General features: G+C 43.9%; 1 protein-coding gene across 9 annotated transcripts in view; it reads left to right on the forward strand.

The window, feature by feature from the left end:
• Positions 1–16,047, forward strand: part of LOC139279954 (mucin-2-like) — a 242,283-nt gene that overhangs the window by 29,468 nt on the left and 196,768 nt on the right. For all 9 annotated transcript variants that reach the window (XM_070899303.1, XM_070899305.1, XM_070899304.1 and 6 more), the window contains one exon: positions 12,171–12,248. In XM_070899303.1, coding sequence (XP_070755404.1) covers positions 12,171–12,248 — 78 coding nt within the window. The remainder of the gene's footprint in view (positions 1–12,170; positions 12,249–16,047) is intronic.

The raw sequence follows: 16,047 nt of genomic DNA on the forward strand, positions 1-16,047 counted from the left end.
TCAGGGGTTCCAAAACGCAGAGGATGCAGGACAAAAGCTTCTCAGCAATATAGATCTGAGCAACCTACCACCACCTTTGCTGAAGCTACACGGGTGCATCACGTGGCAGCAGGAGGAAGAGTAAGGTCAAGAAATTGTAATTCACGAAGGGTGTGCATACGGCCAGGGGCCCAGGGGCAGCACGGACCAGCCCACACTGCGATATGTGTGCGCACTAGGTCAGTGCAGCAGAGCTGGTCTCAGTCGTCCTGGTTAATCCTTGCCACTGGACCAAGACCTAGCTCTGTCAAGTCCGTGTGATGGCTGGTGTGCAACGGTCAACACACATTAAAAAAATCCACGCACAGGCATCTTCCACCCCTTCAGGATGCAGTTCAGGACTGGGAATATTAGGTCGTTCATTGAAACACTTGTGAACTCATCCCTTTTTTGGCGTAGAAGCAAGTCACCCTCACTTCGAGGGACTGCTTATGATGATGATGCATACGGGTGTTTGACAAAATGTTATATTGTTAGCATCACTTTCGCGTCTTGCCCATTATTGTGGCCCAAGTACCAACTCGCCCTTTCACTAGTTTCATGATGAATGTTAATATGTGATGGGACCCATTGGGCAGATGTGCAATGGGTGGATGAGTGGTTGAAGAACTGTTTCGTGCAATTGGAGGGGGGGGGTTGGCCCTGGTGGTGGGAGCGGACGCAGGATTTCATTTGCCACATCACTCCGCACAGCAGTGGTCATGGCCTGAATTGAGACACTTAAGAGCCATGCTCGAAGCTCCGTGGAGATAGTCACTCTCTCCATGACAGACAGTCTCGCAATTTGTTGCATCACATTAGCGATATTAGGGCATCCCTGCAGCCCAGACAGCAATAGAAACATAGAAAATAGGTGCAGGAGTAGGCCATTCGGCCCTTCGAGCCTGCACCACCATTCAATATGATCATGGCAGATCATTTTTGCAACTTCAGTACCCCACTCCTGCCTTTTCTCCACATCCTTTGATCCCTTTAGCCGTAAGGGCCACATCTAAATCCCTTTTCAATATATCCAACGAACTGGACTCAACAACTTTCTGTGGTGGAGAATTCCACAGGTTCACCACTCTCTGGGTCAAGAAGTTTCTCCTCATCTCGGTCCTAAATGGCTTACCCCTTATCCTTAGACTGTGACCCCTGGTTCTGGACTTCCCCAACATCAGGAACATTCTTCCTGCATCTAACCTGTCCAATCCCATCAAAATGTTATATGTTTCTATGAGATCCCCTCTCGTTCTTCTAAATTCCAGTGAATATAAGCCTAGTCGATACAGACTTTTTTCATATGTCAGTCCTGCCATCCCGGGAATCAGTCTGGTGAACCTTCGCTGCATTCCCTCAATAGCAAGAATGCCCTTCCTCAGATTGTACACAATATTCAAGGTGTGGCTTCACCAAGGCCCTGTTCAACTGCAGTAAGACCTCCCTGCTCCTATACTCAAATCCTCTCGCTATGAAGGCCAATATGCCATTTGCCTACTTCACCGCTTGCTGTACCTGCATGCCAACTTTCAATGACTGATGTACCATGATACCTAGGTCTCGTTGCACCTCCCCTTTTCCTAATCTGTCACCATTCAGATAATATACTACCTTCCTGATTTTGCCACTAATCTGTCACTATTCAGACAATATTCTACCTTCCTGTTTTTGCCACCAAAGTGGAAAATCTCACATTTATCTACATTATACTGCATCTGCCATGCATTTGCCCACTCACCTAACCTGTCCAAGTCACCCTGCAGCCTCATAGCATCCTCCTCACAGCTCTCACTGCCACCCAGCTTAGTGTCATCTGCAAACTTGGAGATATTACATTCAATTCCTTCGTCTAAATCATTAATATATATTGTAAATAGCTGGGGTCCCAGCACTGAACCTTGGGTACCCCACTAGTCACTGTCTGCCATTCTGAAAAGGACCCGTTTATTCCTACTCTTTGCTTCCAGTCTGCCAACCAGTTCTCTATCCATGTCAATACATTACCCCCAATACCAGGTGCTTTAATTTTGCACGTTTATCTCTTGTGTGGGACCTTGTCAAAAGCCCTTTGAAAGTCCAAATACACCACATCCACTGGTTCTCCCATGTCCACTCTACTAGTTACATCCTCACAAAATTCTAGAAGATTTGTCAAGCATATTTCCCTTTCATAAATCCACGCTGGCTTGGACTGATCCTGTCACTGCTTTCCAAATGCGCTGCTATTACATCTTTAATAATTGATTCCAACATTTTCCCCACCACCAATGTCAGGCTAACTGGTCTATAATTCCCTGTTTTCTCTCTCCCTCCTTTTTTAAAAAGTGGATTTACATTAGCTACCCTCCAGTCCATAGGAACTGATTTAGAGTCTATAGAATGTTGAAAAATTACCACCAATGCATCCACTATTTTGAGGGCCACTTCCTGGGATGCAGACTATCAGGCCCTGGGGATTTATCGGCCTTCAGTTCCATCAATTTCCCTAACACAATTTCCTGACTAATAAGGATTTCCTTCAGTTCCTCTTTCTCGCTCGATCCTCGGTCCCCTAGTATTTCCGAAGGTTATTTGTGTCTTCCTTAGTGAAGATAGAACCAAAGTATTTGTTCAATTGGTCTGCCATTTCCTTGTTCCCCATTATAAATTCACCTGATTCTGACTGCAAGGGACCTAGATTTGTCTTTACTAATCTTTTTCTCTTCACATATCTATAGAAGCTTTTGCAGTCAGTTTTTATGTTCCCTGCAAGCTTACTCTCATCTATTTTCCCCCTCATAATTAACCCCTTTGTCCTCCTCTGCTGAATTCTAAATTTCTCCCAGTCCTCAGGTTTGCTGCTTTTCCTGGCCAATTTATATGCCTCTTCCTTGGATTTAACACTACCATTAATTTCCCTTGTTAGCCACGGTTGAGCCACCCTCCCCGTTTTATTTTTATGCCAGACAGGGATGTACAATTCATCCATGTGATCTTAAAATGTCTGCCATTGCCTATCCACCATCAATTCTTTAAATATCATTTGCCAGTCTATCTTAGCCAATTCACGTCTCATACCATCGAAGTTACCTTCCTTTAAGTTCAGGACTCTAGTCTCTGAACTAACTGTGTCACTCTCCATCTTAATGAAGAATTTTACCATATTATGGTCACTCTTCCCCAAGGGGCCTTGCACAATCCTCTCTCGTTACACAATGAGTCCAGGATGGCCAGCTCTCGAGTTGATTCCTCGACGTATTGGTCTAGAAAACCATCCCTAATACACTCCAGGAAATCCTCCTCCACAGTATTGCTACCAGTTTGGTTAGCCCAATCTATATGCAGATTAAAGTTGCCCATGATAACTACTGTACCTTTATTGCACGCATCCCTAATTTCTTGTTTGATGCCATCCTCAACCTCACTACTACTGTTTGGTGGTCTGTATACAACTCCCACTAGCATTTTCTGCCCTTTGGTATTCTGCAGCTCTACCTATATAGATTCCACATCATTCAAGCTAATGTCCTTTCTTACTATTGCGTTTATAATTTCTCACCATTTAGAAAATACACTAAATACACTTATTCGTCTTTCTTAGAGCCAAGGTGGATGACCTCACACTTTCCCACATTGTACTCCATTTGCCAGTTTTACTGACACACTTCATCTCTTTGTAACTTCCTGCTCCTATCTGCCCTAACTAGCATGCCTCCCAATTTAGTGTCATCTGCAAACTTTGTGCTACAACTATCTATTCCGTCATCCAAGTAATTGACAAATATGGTGAAGAACTGTGACCCCAGTACAGATCCATGGGGAACATTATCCTGCCAATCAGAGTGCATCCCGTTTGTCCCTACCCTCTATCTCCGATCTCCCAATCAATTTCCAACCCATGCTGCAAGTTTGCCTCTAATTCCATGCGGTTTCGTTTTATCTAATCTTCTCTTGTGCAGAACCTTATCAAAAGCCTTCTGGAAGCCCATATGAATAATATCCATAGGCACTCCCTTATCCACCATGTTAGTGACAGCCTCAAATAATTCAATGAATTAACATGACTCACCCTTCATAGATTGATGCTGATACTCTCTGATTAGTTCAAATTTGTCCAACTGCTCAGTTACTCTGGGGCCAAAATTGATCAACTCACCGCCCACTGCCGCCGACATTCCTCTGCAAGATCTGTCCAGTGCCACTTCCAGGGTGGCCTGGAGCGGGCGGGAGGGGAGAGCCGCAAGGAAGCGCCCACTGACGTCAGCGGACAGCTAAGTGGCGCACCTGAGCTCCCAACCGCTGAGCTCCCAGATTCCTGTGGGTGGGAGTTGGTGGCAGAACAGGGGTGGACACAGCGACTTACCTGGATGGGGTCCCCTGAAGGTCTTCTGATTGTTTTTTAATTTTTTTCTGATGATTTTTATTTTCAGCTGTCCGTGGGCCCGACTCCATCCTCGGCGGCACTTGGGCGGCAAGCGCCTTTGCCGTCGAGAATGAGAGCTGCCGCCCAGATTGGCAGTGTACGTTGTTCATTTGCCGTCCGCCGACCTTCAAGGGACTTCGTTGATGAAAGCCCCGCCGAAAGTACCGTCCGGTACTTTGGCGGCACTTTGGGCAGCACTTGGGCGCACGGAGGCCTTGACCAAATTCGGACCCTCTGTTCCTAATAACAGATTCTAATAATTTCCCCACAACTGACATTAGTCTGTGAGATCTCTAGTTACCTGGCTTCTCTTTCCTACCCTTCTTAAATAATGGAAAACCATTTGTAATTTTCCAATCCAACAGCACAATCCCAAAATCAAGAGCGCTTTGGAAGATTATGACTAATGTATCTGCAATTCCCCCACCTACTGCTTTCAATACCCTGGGTGGAAACCTTCAAGTCCTTGACATTTGTCTATCTTAAGTCTCATTATATTCTCCATGACTATTTTCTACTTGTATTAAATCTAATAGGTTATTTTCCTTGAGTAATTTTTAGTTTCTCTTGTGCCTCATGTATTTTGTCCTCTTCCTCTACTGTGAAGATGAATGGAAAGTATTCAGGTAACAAGTCTGCCATTTCCTTATTGTTGATTATAGTATCACCTGTGTCTGTCTTTAATGGGCCCACATTTCCCTTAGCCACTGTCTTTCCCTTAATATATTTATAAATTTAATATATTTATATCTTGTTTCAAACCGTACTTTGGATATTAGGGCCTAGAAATTTGGGTGCTACGGGTGCATTCTTTGGGTGCTACGGGTGCTGAATTGGGACCAAAATGCCGTCTGAGCAACGCGTGCACCATTTGATGTGGACTGCACCAGATGCCTACTGGGTGAGGGCAGTAGGGCGGCCATTAGGAGCATGTACTGGAAGTATGGTAAGTGGGCAAATCGTGACGTCAATCAATGTGCAACACTGATTTGACACCAACGTTGCTATTTTGGTCGTCATCGTGGAGCTAACGCCCTCTTATAACCACGCGTTCTGCAGCAGGAAGGACCCCCACCAGTGCTATTTAAAGGGATCATCGCCAACTTGTCTTTTATTTCTACTTGCTCTGTGTAAGTTTGTGCAACTATTTTGGAGCTTTCTCCAGTTATTTAAAGTTGGTGAAGTGACAGGAAGTGGTGCGACAATTGGAGAAGGCCTTGCTTCTGAGTTCAAGGGTTATCGTCAGACCACTTGCTCCCAGTCATGGGGGCTCTAGTTGTTATCCCCCTTGGCCTGCAACATGACAGCGAGATGCAGCAGAGGCAGTAAAGAAGAGGTATGAGCCATGTTTGGTAGAGATTGTTGGTAGGTGAGTGATGGAGGTGTGGTGCATTGAGCAGTGTGTGAGGCTAGTGGTGCAGGTAGTGGGATGTGACAATTATAGATGAATTCACCGACCTGTGAGATCATTAAACTTCTTCCTGCACTGAGTCCATGTCCTCGCAGCTGTACTTCTGGCATTTATCACTCTGGCTAACTGGTCCCCCTGCAGTCTGGTCTGTCGCCTGGGGGATCTTCTGGCCCTCTGTGGAAAGAGGACCACTCTCCTGGATCAAGGTCTCTAGTGCTGCATCCGAGAACCTTGGAGCCTTTTCTCTGGCCTGTTGAGCCATTACTCAGTCTTCTTGTTTATAACACTTGCTTCCACAAGCAGAATGCACTTCCTCTTTAAGAGGTGCAGACTGCCTTTAAGTAGTGCAGGCTGAGTTTCATTGGAGCTAGCTCCGCATGAACTTTGGCCCTCTGCTGAGTGTTCAGCCAATCAGCAGTATGTTCAGTGCTCGGCTGAACACTACAATCATGTAAAGTAGCAGGTGGCACAAATTTTACGTGCTGCCTGCAGTCCTTCGAACGGACGTGGGTTGCTTGCGCATCACAATCCCTGCAACCGTTTTCAGGGATACCAAATTTATTTTTAAACAGTAATGGATGAAAACTTTTTGATCAACAATTTTGGATCAATATATAGGTTTATTACTAAAAGCCTCTGACGACTGCTTAAATACAAAAAAATCATTATAAATGTTTGCATTGGTAATTTGAACATAAAAGTGTGACAAAATTGGTGATGAGGAAGTGAAATTTGTTGATGGGAAATGTGCCCACCTACATTGGCCTGGTTATTTAATGGGGCATGTTACGTGGGTGAGGGGGGCGGGGGCGGCAGAGTTTCAGATGGGAAACCCAGAAGTCGTGCATCTTTTGGTCCTGACAGGTTCCCCATCCAGAAGTCAAGCTTGGCTTCCAGTCAGGCGGGGTGCATTCCGGAGCAGGCTGCAGGGCTAGGTAGGTCTGACCCATGGCCCCGGAGTGACAGCCAATCCCAGCGGGGACTGATCCAAGATTTTGGGGTGGGGGGTGGAGTCTGATCCCAGATCCCAGGCTGGGGGGAACTCCGAACCTGGGGAACATGGGGGTCTGATCCCTGGGGGTCTATGTAGGGAGGGGTGGATCTGATTGGGGGCCGAGGGTGGGGAGCAGTCCTGCTTCTCCTGGCCCACAAGCAGTGCTGTAAAGCCACTTACATACTCCCCGAAGCTGTCCTCAACATGCTCAGCTGCCAGTTTCCCAAGGCTTGGGAAACACGACCGTTCAGTATAAACCTGCAAAACACATTTAGTGGGAGTAGGTTGGCTGCCCGCCCCTTGTCCTGCCTTGGTAAAACCCGGAAGTTGGGGGTGTCCAAGCCAGGTTCCCAATGCAATCGGAATTTTTCCCAATTTAACCCTCCATCTGCGCTCACTCATGTTAAAACTAATTTCCATTTCTTTCACCTTGTCCTAGATTTTTTTTCCTTTTTTTTATTCGATCCTGGAATGTAGGCGTCGCTGGCAAGGCCAGCATTTAATGCCCATCCCTAATTGCCCCTTGAGAAGGTGGTGGTGAGTCACCTTCTTGAACCGCTGCAGTCCGTGTGGTGAAGGTGCTCCCACAGTGTTGTTAGGCAGACAGATCTAGGATTTTGACCCTGTGGTGATGAATGAACGGCAATACACTTCCAAGTCAGAATGGTGTGTGACTTGGAGGGTAACGTGGAGATGGGTGATGTTCCCACGTGCCTGCTGCCCTTGTCCTTCTAGGTGGTTGAGGTCACGGGTTTGGCAGGTGCTGTCAAAGAAGCCTTGGCGAGTTACTGCAGTGCATCTTGTAGATGGTACACACTGCAGCCACAGTCATCATCATAGTCAGTCCCTCGGAATCGAGGAAGACTTGCTTGCACTCTAAAAATGAGTCCTTAGGTGGCTGAACAGTCCAATACGGGAGCCGTAGTCCCTGTCACAGGTAGGACAGACAGTCCTTGAGGGAAAGGATGGGTGGGACTGGTAAAATGTGCCTTGCAGATTTGTCTCTCTTTGTCTCCCTCCCCCCCTCCCCCCCTAGCAATGTGTATGTAAATAATGAGGACATCATTCATGGAGTGATAGATTAGAATCCAGATTTGTTTTTGTTCTGCTAGTATCATACAGTATGCATAATATTAATGAACCTAATAATAATTTCATAATATAATTTCAGTTTCATGCAGATTTGTTTTTCAGCAAACAATCTCTGCTATAAGTTCCAGAAATCAGATCTCGGTAGTATTTTACTGTTTACACTTGGAGCAAAACAAATTCTATCTTTTTGAGCTCCGCCCGAAAGACACTTGTAAGGTGGAGACTGTGCCAAATTTTCTGTATAAAAGACTGAGCCACAGGTGACCAGCACCTTACAGGGACCTCGGTAGCTCATACTGAGCTTTGAACAAGATGGGGACAAGTAGAGATGCATCAGTATGGATCCTCATACTGATAATCTCCTACTGTTATGGCTCTGTCGCCTTAGACCGTAAGAATGTTCTCCTTTTCATAATGTTTTGATAATTTTAAGAATGCACTTGGTAAATAAGTGAAATGTTTTTATAAGTATTGAATAATCTGAAAGGCTTCAGTCTGCTGGTGCTTTTGCTTTGTGGTTCTTGTTGCAAGGCTGTGTTAAATGTGAATATCATTTTAGGAACAGAAAAGCATGCTGAATGTTACATATCAATCCAACTCGGGAGGAGTATTTTCAATGAGCATCAAACCCATGTTCAGTTAAAAAATTGTTTTGCTGATTATTGTATAAAAGAGTTAACCTGCATGTTCCTAATGCATTTCTATTTCAATATAAATTGTATTGATAATTGTTACCATGGATTTTTTTTGTAAATGAGTAAATGTATTTACAGAATATCTTAGAATTGTCATGGTTTGCATGTCTAATTAAAAATAGCAATGTTCATTGAAACTTAGCATTTATTTCTAAATCTGTGGCAGGTTCAGGTGTGTTAATTTGTTTTAGTTAAAACACATTACTGTAATTTTGCTGTCATTTCAAAAAGAATTTTTAAAGAATTGGTTGCACTACAGCAGCAGTGCTTTCAGACCAAAACTATTTTGAACTTAAGTCACCGGACATTGATGTAATTCTTGTTAATGTCTCCAAAGACTGTATCATTGCCCTGTGCCATGTTTATATTATCCTTTGCAAACCAATTTCTGGCACAGTGCACTTGTAAAGGACAATGGGTTTGACTTTAGCTCTTGGGCGGCCGATCGATAGAGTGTGGTGTTCTGGGGGCGAGGAAGCCGAAGACATTTAAATGGGATCAGCGAGCTGTGGGCGCTAAAATGGCATCTGATGGAGCTCACCGTTATCAGGCTGGCCCAATATCGGCTTGCCTGGAGCCTGCGGGCTGGAAGAAAGGTAAGTATGGAGGTTATTGCAGGGAGTGGTGGTGGCGGGAGGGGGGGAGCAAGAGAGGCTTATTCTAAAAATGTAGATTCTTTTTGTGGAGCCTAGAGTAGCAATCCGTTCCTCCTGGCCTCACAAAAATAATTTAAAATGTACATTTTCAGGGCCTATTCAGGTCTGTTGCCAGTGAAACTGGTTGAAGTGTCCACGGAGCATATTCCGATCAGTTCTAACCTAAAATGGCAATCAGGGTCCTTATATATGTAATAGGACCCCAATTTGCATATTAAATGGGACCTACCACCTAATACAGTCAAACACTTCTGCTGCCCAGTAGTAGGCCCCTGTGAATGAGGCAGTAGGTTGATCACGGCGTTCAGTCCACTAACCCCATTTTGAGTTACTGTCGATTTTGGCAAGTTAATATTGACCCTAATATAACCAGTTCAGACTCTTCCCGATGTGTTTGGAATCGGTTATATTTCCTAGTGTGCATTGCAGACATCAAACAGTGAAGTTGAGTTGAGAAGAGGAGATCTGCAGACAGTTCAGAGAGAAATGTAAGACTGAGTCTACTGGGTGACAAACTGGAAAAAGAGTGAAGGAGTATGTGGTTAAAGTGAGGAATGCTTTTTTAGAATGTTTCCTAGATTAATATGTTTCTAGTCTAACAAAGAAACATTGTTTGATTTCGTTCTTGGAATTGAGATGGAGAAAATAACTGACTTGAGAGCAGGAGAACAATTAGGAATTAGTAAGTCCAAAATACTTACATTTGAGGTGAAAATAGAAAAAGATAACAGAGAGTCGAAGATAAGGGTACTGGACTGTTGTAAGAAAAGATCTGGTCCACATTAGCTATTGGGAAAGTTAGCAAGCAGGATACTGATTTGGCAGTGATGAATTTTCAAATACATATCTCCCTATCAGGTAAAAAGGTGTTATCAAAAGGATCGTGTTCCATGGATAGGTCTAGAAATTAAAATTAAACAAACTTAAATGTGAAGCATATGACAAACTAGGGATAACAATACTAAAGATAATCGTTTAGGAATATAGGAAGTGTAATGGGGAGATGAAAAGGGAGATTAGAAAGGCTGAAAGGGGATACCCTGTATCATAAATGGCGTGCAGATAATAACAATAATAACAATGTAAGCATTTAAAAACTGAAAGAATAGTTAAAGATGAGAGGATCACACAGAAATTGTGTATGCTAAAGGTATGAGGAGATATTTGTTGAATAGTTTGTTCCAATGTTTACAAATAACAGTGAAAGTGAGAATGTAAGGGTACAGGAGGAGAGCATGAAACAATTGATAGGAATAGCTGTAGAAAAGGGATTGGTTTAAAAAGCTTCCTAAGCCGCTTCATCTTCCTCTCATCCTTTAAGACCCTCCTTAAAATCCAACTCTTTGACCACTACATTATCCCAGTCTATCTTGGGACAGTTAAATCATTTAATATTATTGCCCTGCTGTTCGTACATGTTTCTCAGAACGCCTCTATCTAATCTCACGTAACACTCACCACCAATTACATTATTTCCCTTTCTATGGATTCCGTTTAATGCAATGCCTATGAACAAGATAAAAAGTGCACTATATAATGGATATTGCCTGGAAGATATCACTATCATCAGTACACCAGGGACATAACAAGGCAGGAAATACCATCAGCAATACACAATCATTAACGCAGGACAGAAAGTATCACCGTCAGTGCGTGGCGATGTAAACAGTACCGTTATCAACATAAATGAGATGTAGAAAAATAGGAAATACCAACAGTGCATGACAACAGCAACCATAGGCCGGATGTTGCAGTGAACGAACAGCGTCGCCCATTCATTACACTTACACTGTCCAGACTTTCTATGGACTTTTGCACTGGAACTTGCTGTGATTAGAAATTCCATTTCAACGCTGCGCCCTCTACAGGGGATCTTGGACCTGTGTGAACAGGACAAGTAACTGTGTTTCTCCTTAACCAATCCGATTGAAAAATCATTAATGAGCAATGCAACGTCTGAATCAGGATGTGTACGTTAGAATAGTTAATCCAATGCCACATCGTGTACAGAAAGCGAAATAAACAGAGAGAAAGAAAGATGGGATTAAGAGAGAGATAAAAGAGACAGAAAGAAAAAGTTTTAAAAAATTACAATTTTACTTTTAAAATCAACACCAATAATTAAAATCTGAAGGAACGAGACTCCACACTTATAAAAGTTACTTTTCTGTGCCAGAGAGGTTGTTTGACAGTAATTATGACTTACCATGCCGTTAAAAGTTTACTTACACTGGAATAAACAAGCCCCAAGTCTTTCTGCCATGTTGTGTGTATCCACAACTTCATGCTGTTCCAAGAATTTGAATGCCGAGTCTCTTGGTGACATACTGTTATATTGAAGCTTCTGGAGGAGCAGGGCAACTTGGATAGCAACTTCCTGATTTCCACATTTAACTGCTCATATGCAGATTTACACTTTACACTTTGAGAACTGTGATTGCTGTTGGCCTCACCGTTATTCCTCTGACAAAATCCAGCCAATTGTAACTTAGAAATTATGGTTATAGCTAATTCTGTGCAAACGCTTAATACATTCTTTTGCTCTGTCTGTTATTCTGATGGGGCATTGGCCAGTTTAAATAAATATGTTAAAGTAGTGCACAGAGGAACCTGATAAACATTTGCTCATATCATAGAACATTAATTTCAAGGCTTGAAACTGAACTTTTATATAGTTCTGTATTTTATATTGAATTCAAACACATACAATATTGGTAACCAAACAACAAACAGCATAATTTAAGATAGTGATGCTTAGCCTTTGATTAATATACCACTCTTCTAAATCAGTATAATGTATAAGTGTCGAGTTACTGCTTTATAACATGAGACAATTCACATTGTTGTACTTTTTATGGTTAGTTCATTATGCAAGTGTTATTTTTTGTTGTGTTTTTAGATCAGGCAACAGAATCTACTTCGTTTAACAAGACCGTGGTGCTGTTCCCAGGAATACCATCAACTCCAATTTTTACAAGTAACTAAACAATAAGTAAATTTGTCTTCCAGTTGTAAAACGATATTCATTTTTCCAATTGAGAAACCTAGTTAATGGGTCACGATCCAGTCAGTACACCGTCAAGGTTCAAAAGAATAGAAGAGGAGATAAATCAAGTAGTAGTAGTCATTCATAGAATCATAAAATGGATACAGCACAGGAGGCCATTCGGCCCATCGAGCCCGTGCCGGCTCTCTGCAAAAGCACTTCAGCTAGTCCCACTGCCCTGTCCTTTCCCTGTAGCCCTATAAATGTTTTGCCTTCAGATACTTATCCAATTCCATTTTGAAAGCCACGATTGAATGAACCTCCACCACCCTCTCAGGCAGTGCATTCCAGATCCTCACCACTTGCTGCGTAAAAAAGTTTTTCCTCATGTTGCCTTTGGTTCTTCTGCCAATCACCTTAAATCTGTGCCCTCTGGTTCTCGACCCTTCCACCAATGGGAACAGTTTCTCTCAGTCTACTTTGTCCAGACCTCTCATGATTTTGAACACCTCAATCAAATCTCCTCTCCACCTTCTCTGCTCCAAGGAGAACACTCCCAGCTTCTCCAGTCTATCCACTTGGCTGAAATCCCTTGTCCCTGGGACCATTCTTGTAAATCTTTTCGACACCCTTTCTAAGGCCTTCACATCCTTGCTAAAATGTTGTGCCCAGAATTGTGCACAATACTCAAGTTAAGGCCGAACCAGTGTTTTATGCAGGTTCATCATAACATCCACGCATTTGTACTCTATGCCTCTATTTATGAAGCCCAGGATCCCGTATGTTTTTTTAATTGCTTTCTCAAACTGCCCTGTCACCTTCAACGATTTGTGCACAAACCCCCCAACCCCAAGGTTTCTCTGTTCATGCACTCCCTTTAGAATTGTACCCTTTCGTTTATATTGTCTTTCCTATCAAAATGTATCACTTTGCACTTTTCTGTGTTAAATTTAATTTGCCATGTGTCCGCCCATTCCACCAGCCTGTCTATTTTCTCTTGAAGTCGATCACTATCCTTTTAGCTGTTCACTCTACTTCCAAGTTTTGTGTCATCTGCAAATTTTGAAATTGTGCCCTGTACACCCAAGTTCAAGTCATTAATACATCTCAAGAAAAGCAGTGGTACAAGTATCGACCCCTGGGGAACACCACTGTGCACTTTCCTCCACTTTGGTAAAGTCTCTATATTTCAGGGGGAGTAGAAGGCTAAGGAAGATAACAAATTGCAAAGTGTTGAGGTCTTGGGAAAGAATGAATTCCGGTAAGAACCAGTGTGATAAATCTTAATTTCAACATCGTAAGTAGGGGCACAGGTGGGGGAAAAAGTGTGTAGAATCACATGTGATGATTAGAAGGAGCAAGAGAAGAAAGTTCAGAGGATTTATGACCACATTAGCACAATTACAATAGAGAGAGAGAGATGGACAATAAATATTGCATTGAAGAAGAAAGCTGGAGGTAGAAAAGAGAGAGAGAACCATTCAGTTGAGAAGCTTTCTCTTTTAATCGGCCCACAAGTGTGAGAGATGCTAATAGCACCTCTCCAGAAATGTGAACTGTTGTGTCCTTACACACTACAGCAAATCAACACGAGGCACATACTGGAGACACGGTCACTCTGTGACCTGAACCTTTATTCACAGGACCAAGAAGTGATGACCCTGCGTGGGACCTCCCTTTATATACCTGGATGACCAGGTGAGGAGTGTCTCCCACAAGTTCACCCCCTGTGGTCAAGGTGTGCATTTCTCAGGTGTATACAGTGTACAGTGTTGTTACATAAAGGTTACAGTTATGTGAGGGTTACAAACATGACATCACCTCCCCTCAACGTCTTTGGGTCAAAGATTAAGTCTTTCAGGCGGTCGACGCTCTCTCGTGGAGCGCCGCAGTTGGGGCTCTGGTTGTTGAGCCTTGGCATGCGTCTTTGTCACTTGTGGTAATTCCGGCTCGTCTGGGCTGACCGCAGGGACTGCATGCTGCTGACGGTTCTTGTTGCTCGTTCACTGGCAGTGGTGTAGGCAGCATCTCATGATTTTCCTCAGGTTCCTCAGTGTCCATGCTGAACCTTTTTTTTTACTTGGTCCAGATGCTTGCGGCATATCTGCCCATTGTTGAGTCTGACCACTATGACCCTATTCCCCTCTTTACCAATTACAGTACCCCTGAGCCACTTGGGCCCCACAGCGTGATTAAGAACAAATACGGGGTCATCTGTTTCTATCCATCTCCCGTTTGAGTTACGGTTGTGGCACTCATTTTGGGACTGGCGCTTGCCCTCAACAATGTCTGACAAGACTGGGTGAATGAGGGACAGCCGAGTTTTTAGTGTACATTTCATGAGTAGTTCCGCTGGCGGGACCCCCGTGAGTGAGTGCGGTCGGGACCTGTAGGCCACCAGGAGGCGCGATAGACGGTATTGAAGGGAGGGTCCTTGAATCCGGAGCATGCCTTGTTTTATGATTTGGACCGCACGTTCCGCCTGGCCATTGGAAGCGCTGTCCTGACATGTTTGATGCAATTACCCGACATGAGCTCCCGGAATTCATAGCTAGTGAAACAGGATGTCTGGCAAGCCGTGGGTCGCAAAGACCACACGCAGACTCTCCACTGTGGTGGATGTCGTGCACGAATTCAATATGATGCACTCGATCCATTTCATACATAAGAACATAAGAATTAGGAACAGGAGTAGGCCATCTAGCCCCTCGAGCCTGCTTCGCCATTCAACAAGATCATGGCTGATCTGGCCGTGGACTCAGCTCCACTTACCCGCCCGCTCCCCTTAACCCTTAATTCTCTTATTGGTTAAAAATCTATCGATCTGTGATTTGAATACATTCAATGAGCTAGCCTCAACTGCTTCCTTGGGCAGAGAATTCCACAGATTCACAACATAGAAACATAGAAACATAGAAAATAAGTGCAGGAGTAGGCCATTCGACCCTTCCAGCCTGTACCGCCATTCAATGAGTTCATGGCTGAACATGCAACTTCAGTACCCCATTCCTGCTTTCTCACCATACCCCTTGATTCCCCTAGTAGTAAGGATTTCATCTAACTCCTTTTTGAATATATTTAGTGAATTGGCCTCAACAACTTTCTGTGGTACAGAATTCCACAGGTTCACCACTCTCTGGGTGAAGAAATTCCTCCTCATCTCGGTCCTAAATGGCTTCCCCCTTATCCTTAGACTGTGTCCCCTGGTTCTGGACTTCCCCAACATTGGGAACATTCTTCCTGCATCTAACCTGTCTAACACCGTCAGAATTTTAAACGTTTCTATGAGGTCCCCTCTCATTCTTCTGAACTCCAGTGAATACAAGCCCAGTTGATCCAGTCTTTCTTGATAGGTCAGTCCCACCATCCCGGGAATCAGTCTGGTGAACCTTCGCTGCACTCCCTCAATAGCAAGAATGTCCTTCCTCAGGTTAGGAGACCAAAACTGTACACAATACTCCAGGTGTGGCCTCACCAAGGCCCTGTACAACTGTAGCAACACCTCCCTGCCCCTGTACTCAAATCCCCTCGCTATGAAGGCCAACATGCCATTTGCTTTCTTAACCGCCTGCTGTACCTGCATGCCAACCTTCAATGACTGATGTACCATGACACCCAGGTCTCTTTGCACCTGCCCTTTTCCTAATCTGTCACCATTCAGATCAGAGTCTGTCTCTCTGTTTTTACCACCAAAGTGGATAACCTCACATTTATCCACATTATACTTCATCTGCCATGCATTTGCCCACTCACCTAACCTCTGCAGCGTCATAGCATCCTCCTCGCAGCT

Source organism: Pristiophorus japonicus, chromosome 14, assembly GCF_044704955.1.
Source record: "Pristiophorus japonicus isolate sPriJap1 chromosome 14, sPriJap1.hap1, whole genome shotgun sequence".
Taxonomy (NCBI): domain Eukaryota; kingdom Metazoa; phylum Chordata; class Chondrichthyes; family Pristiophoridae; genus Pristiophorus; species Pristiophorus japonicus.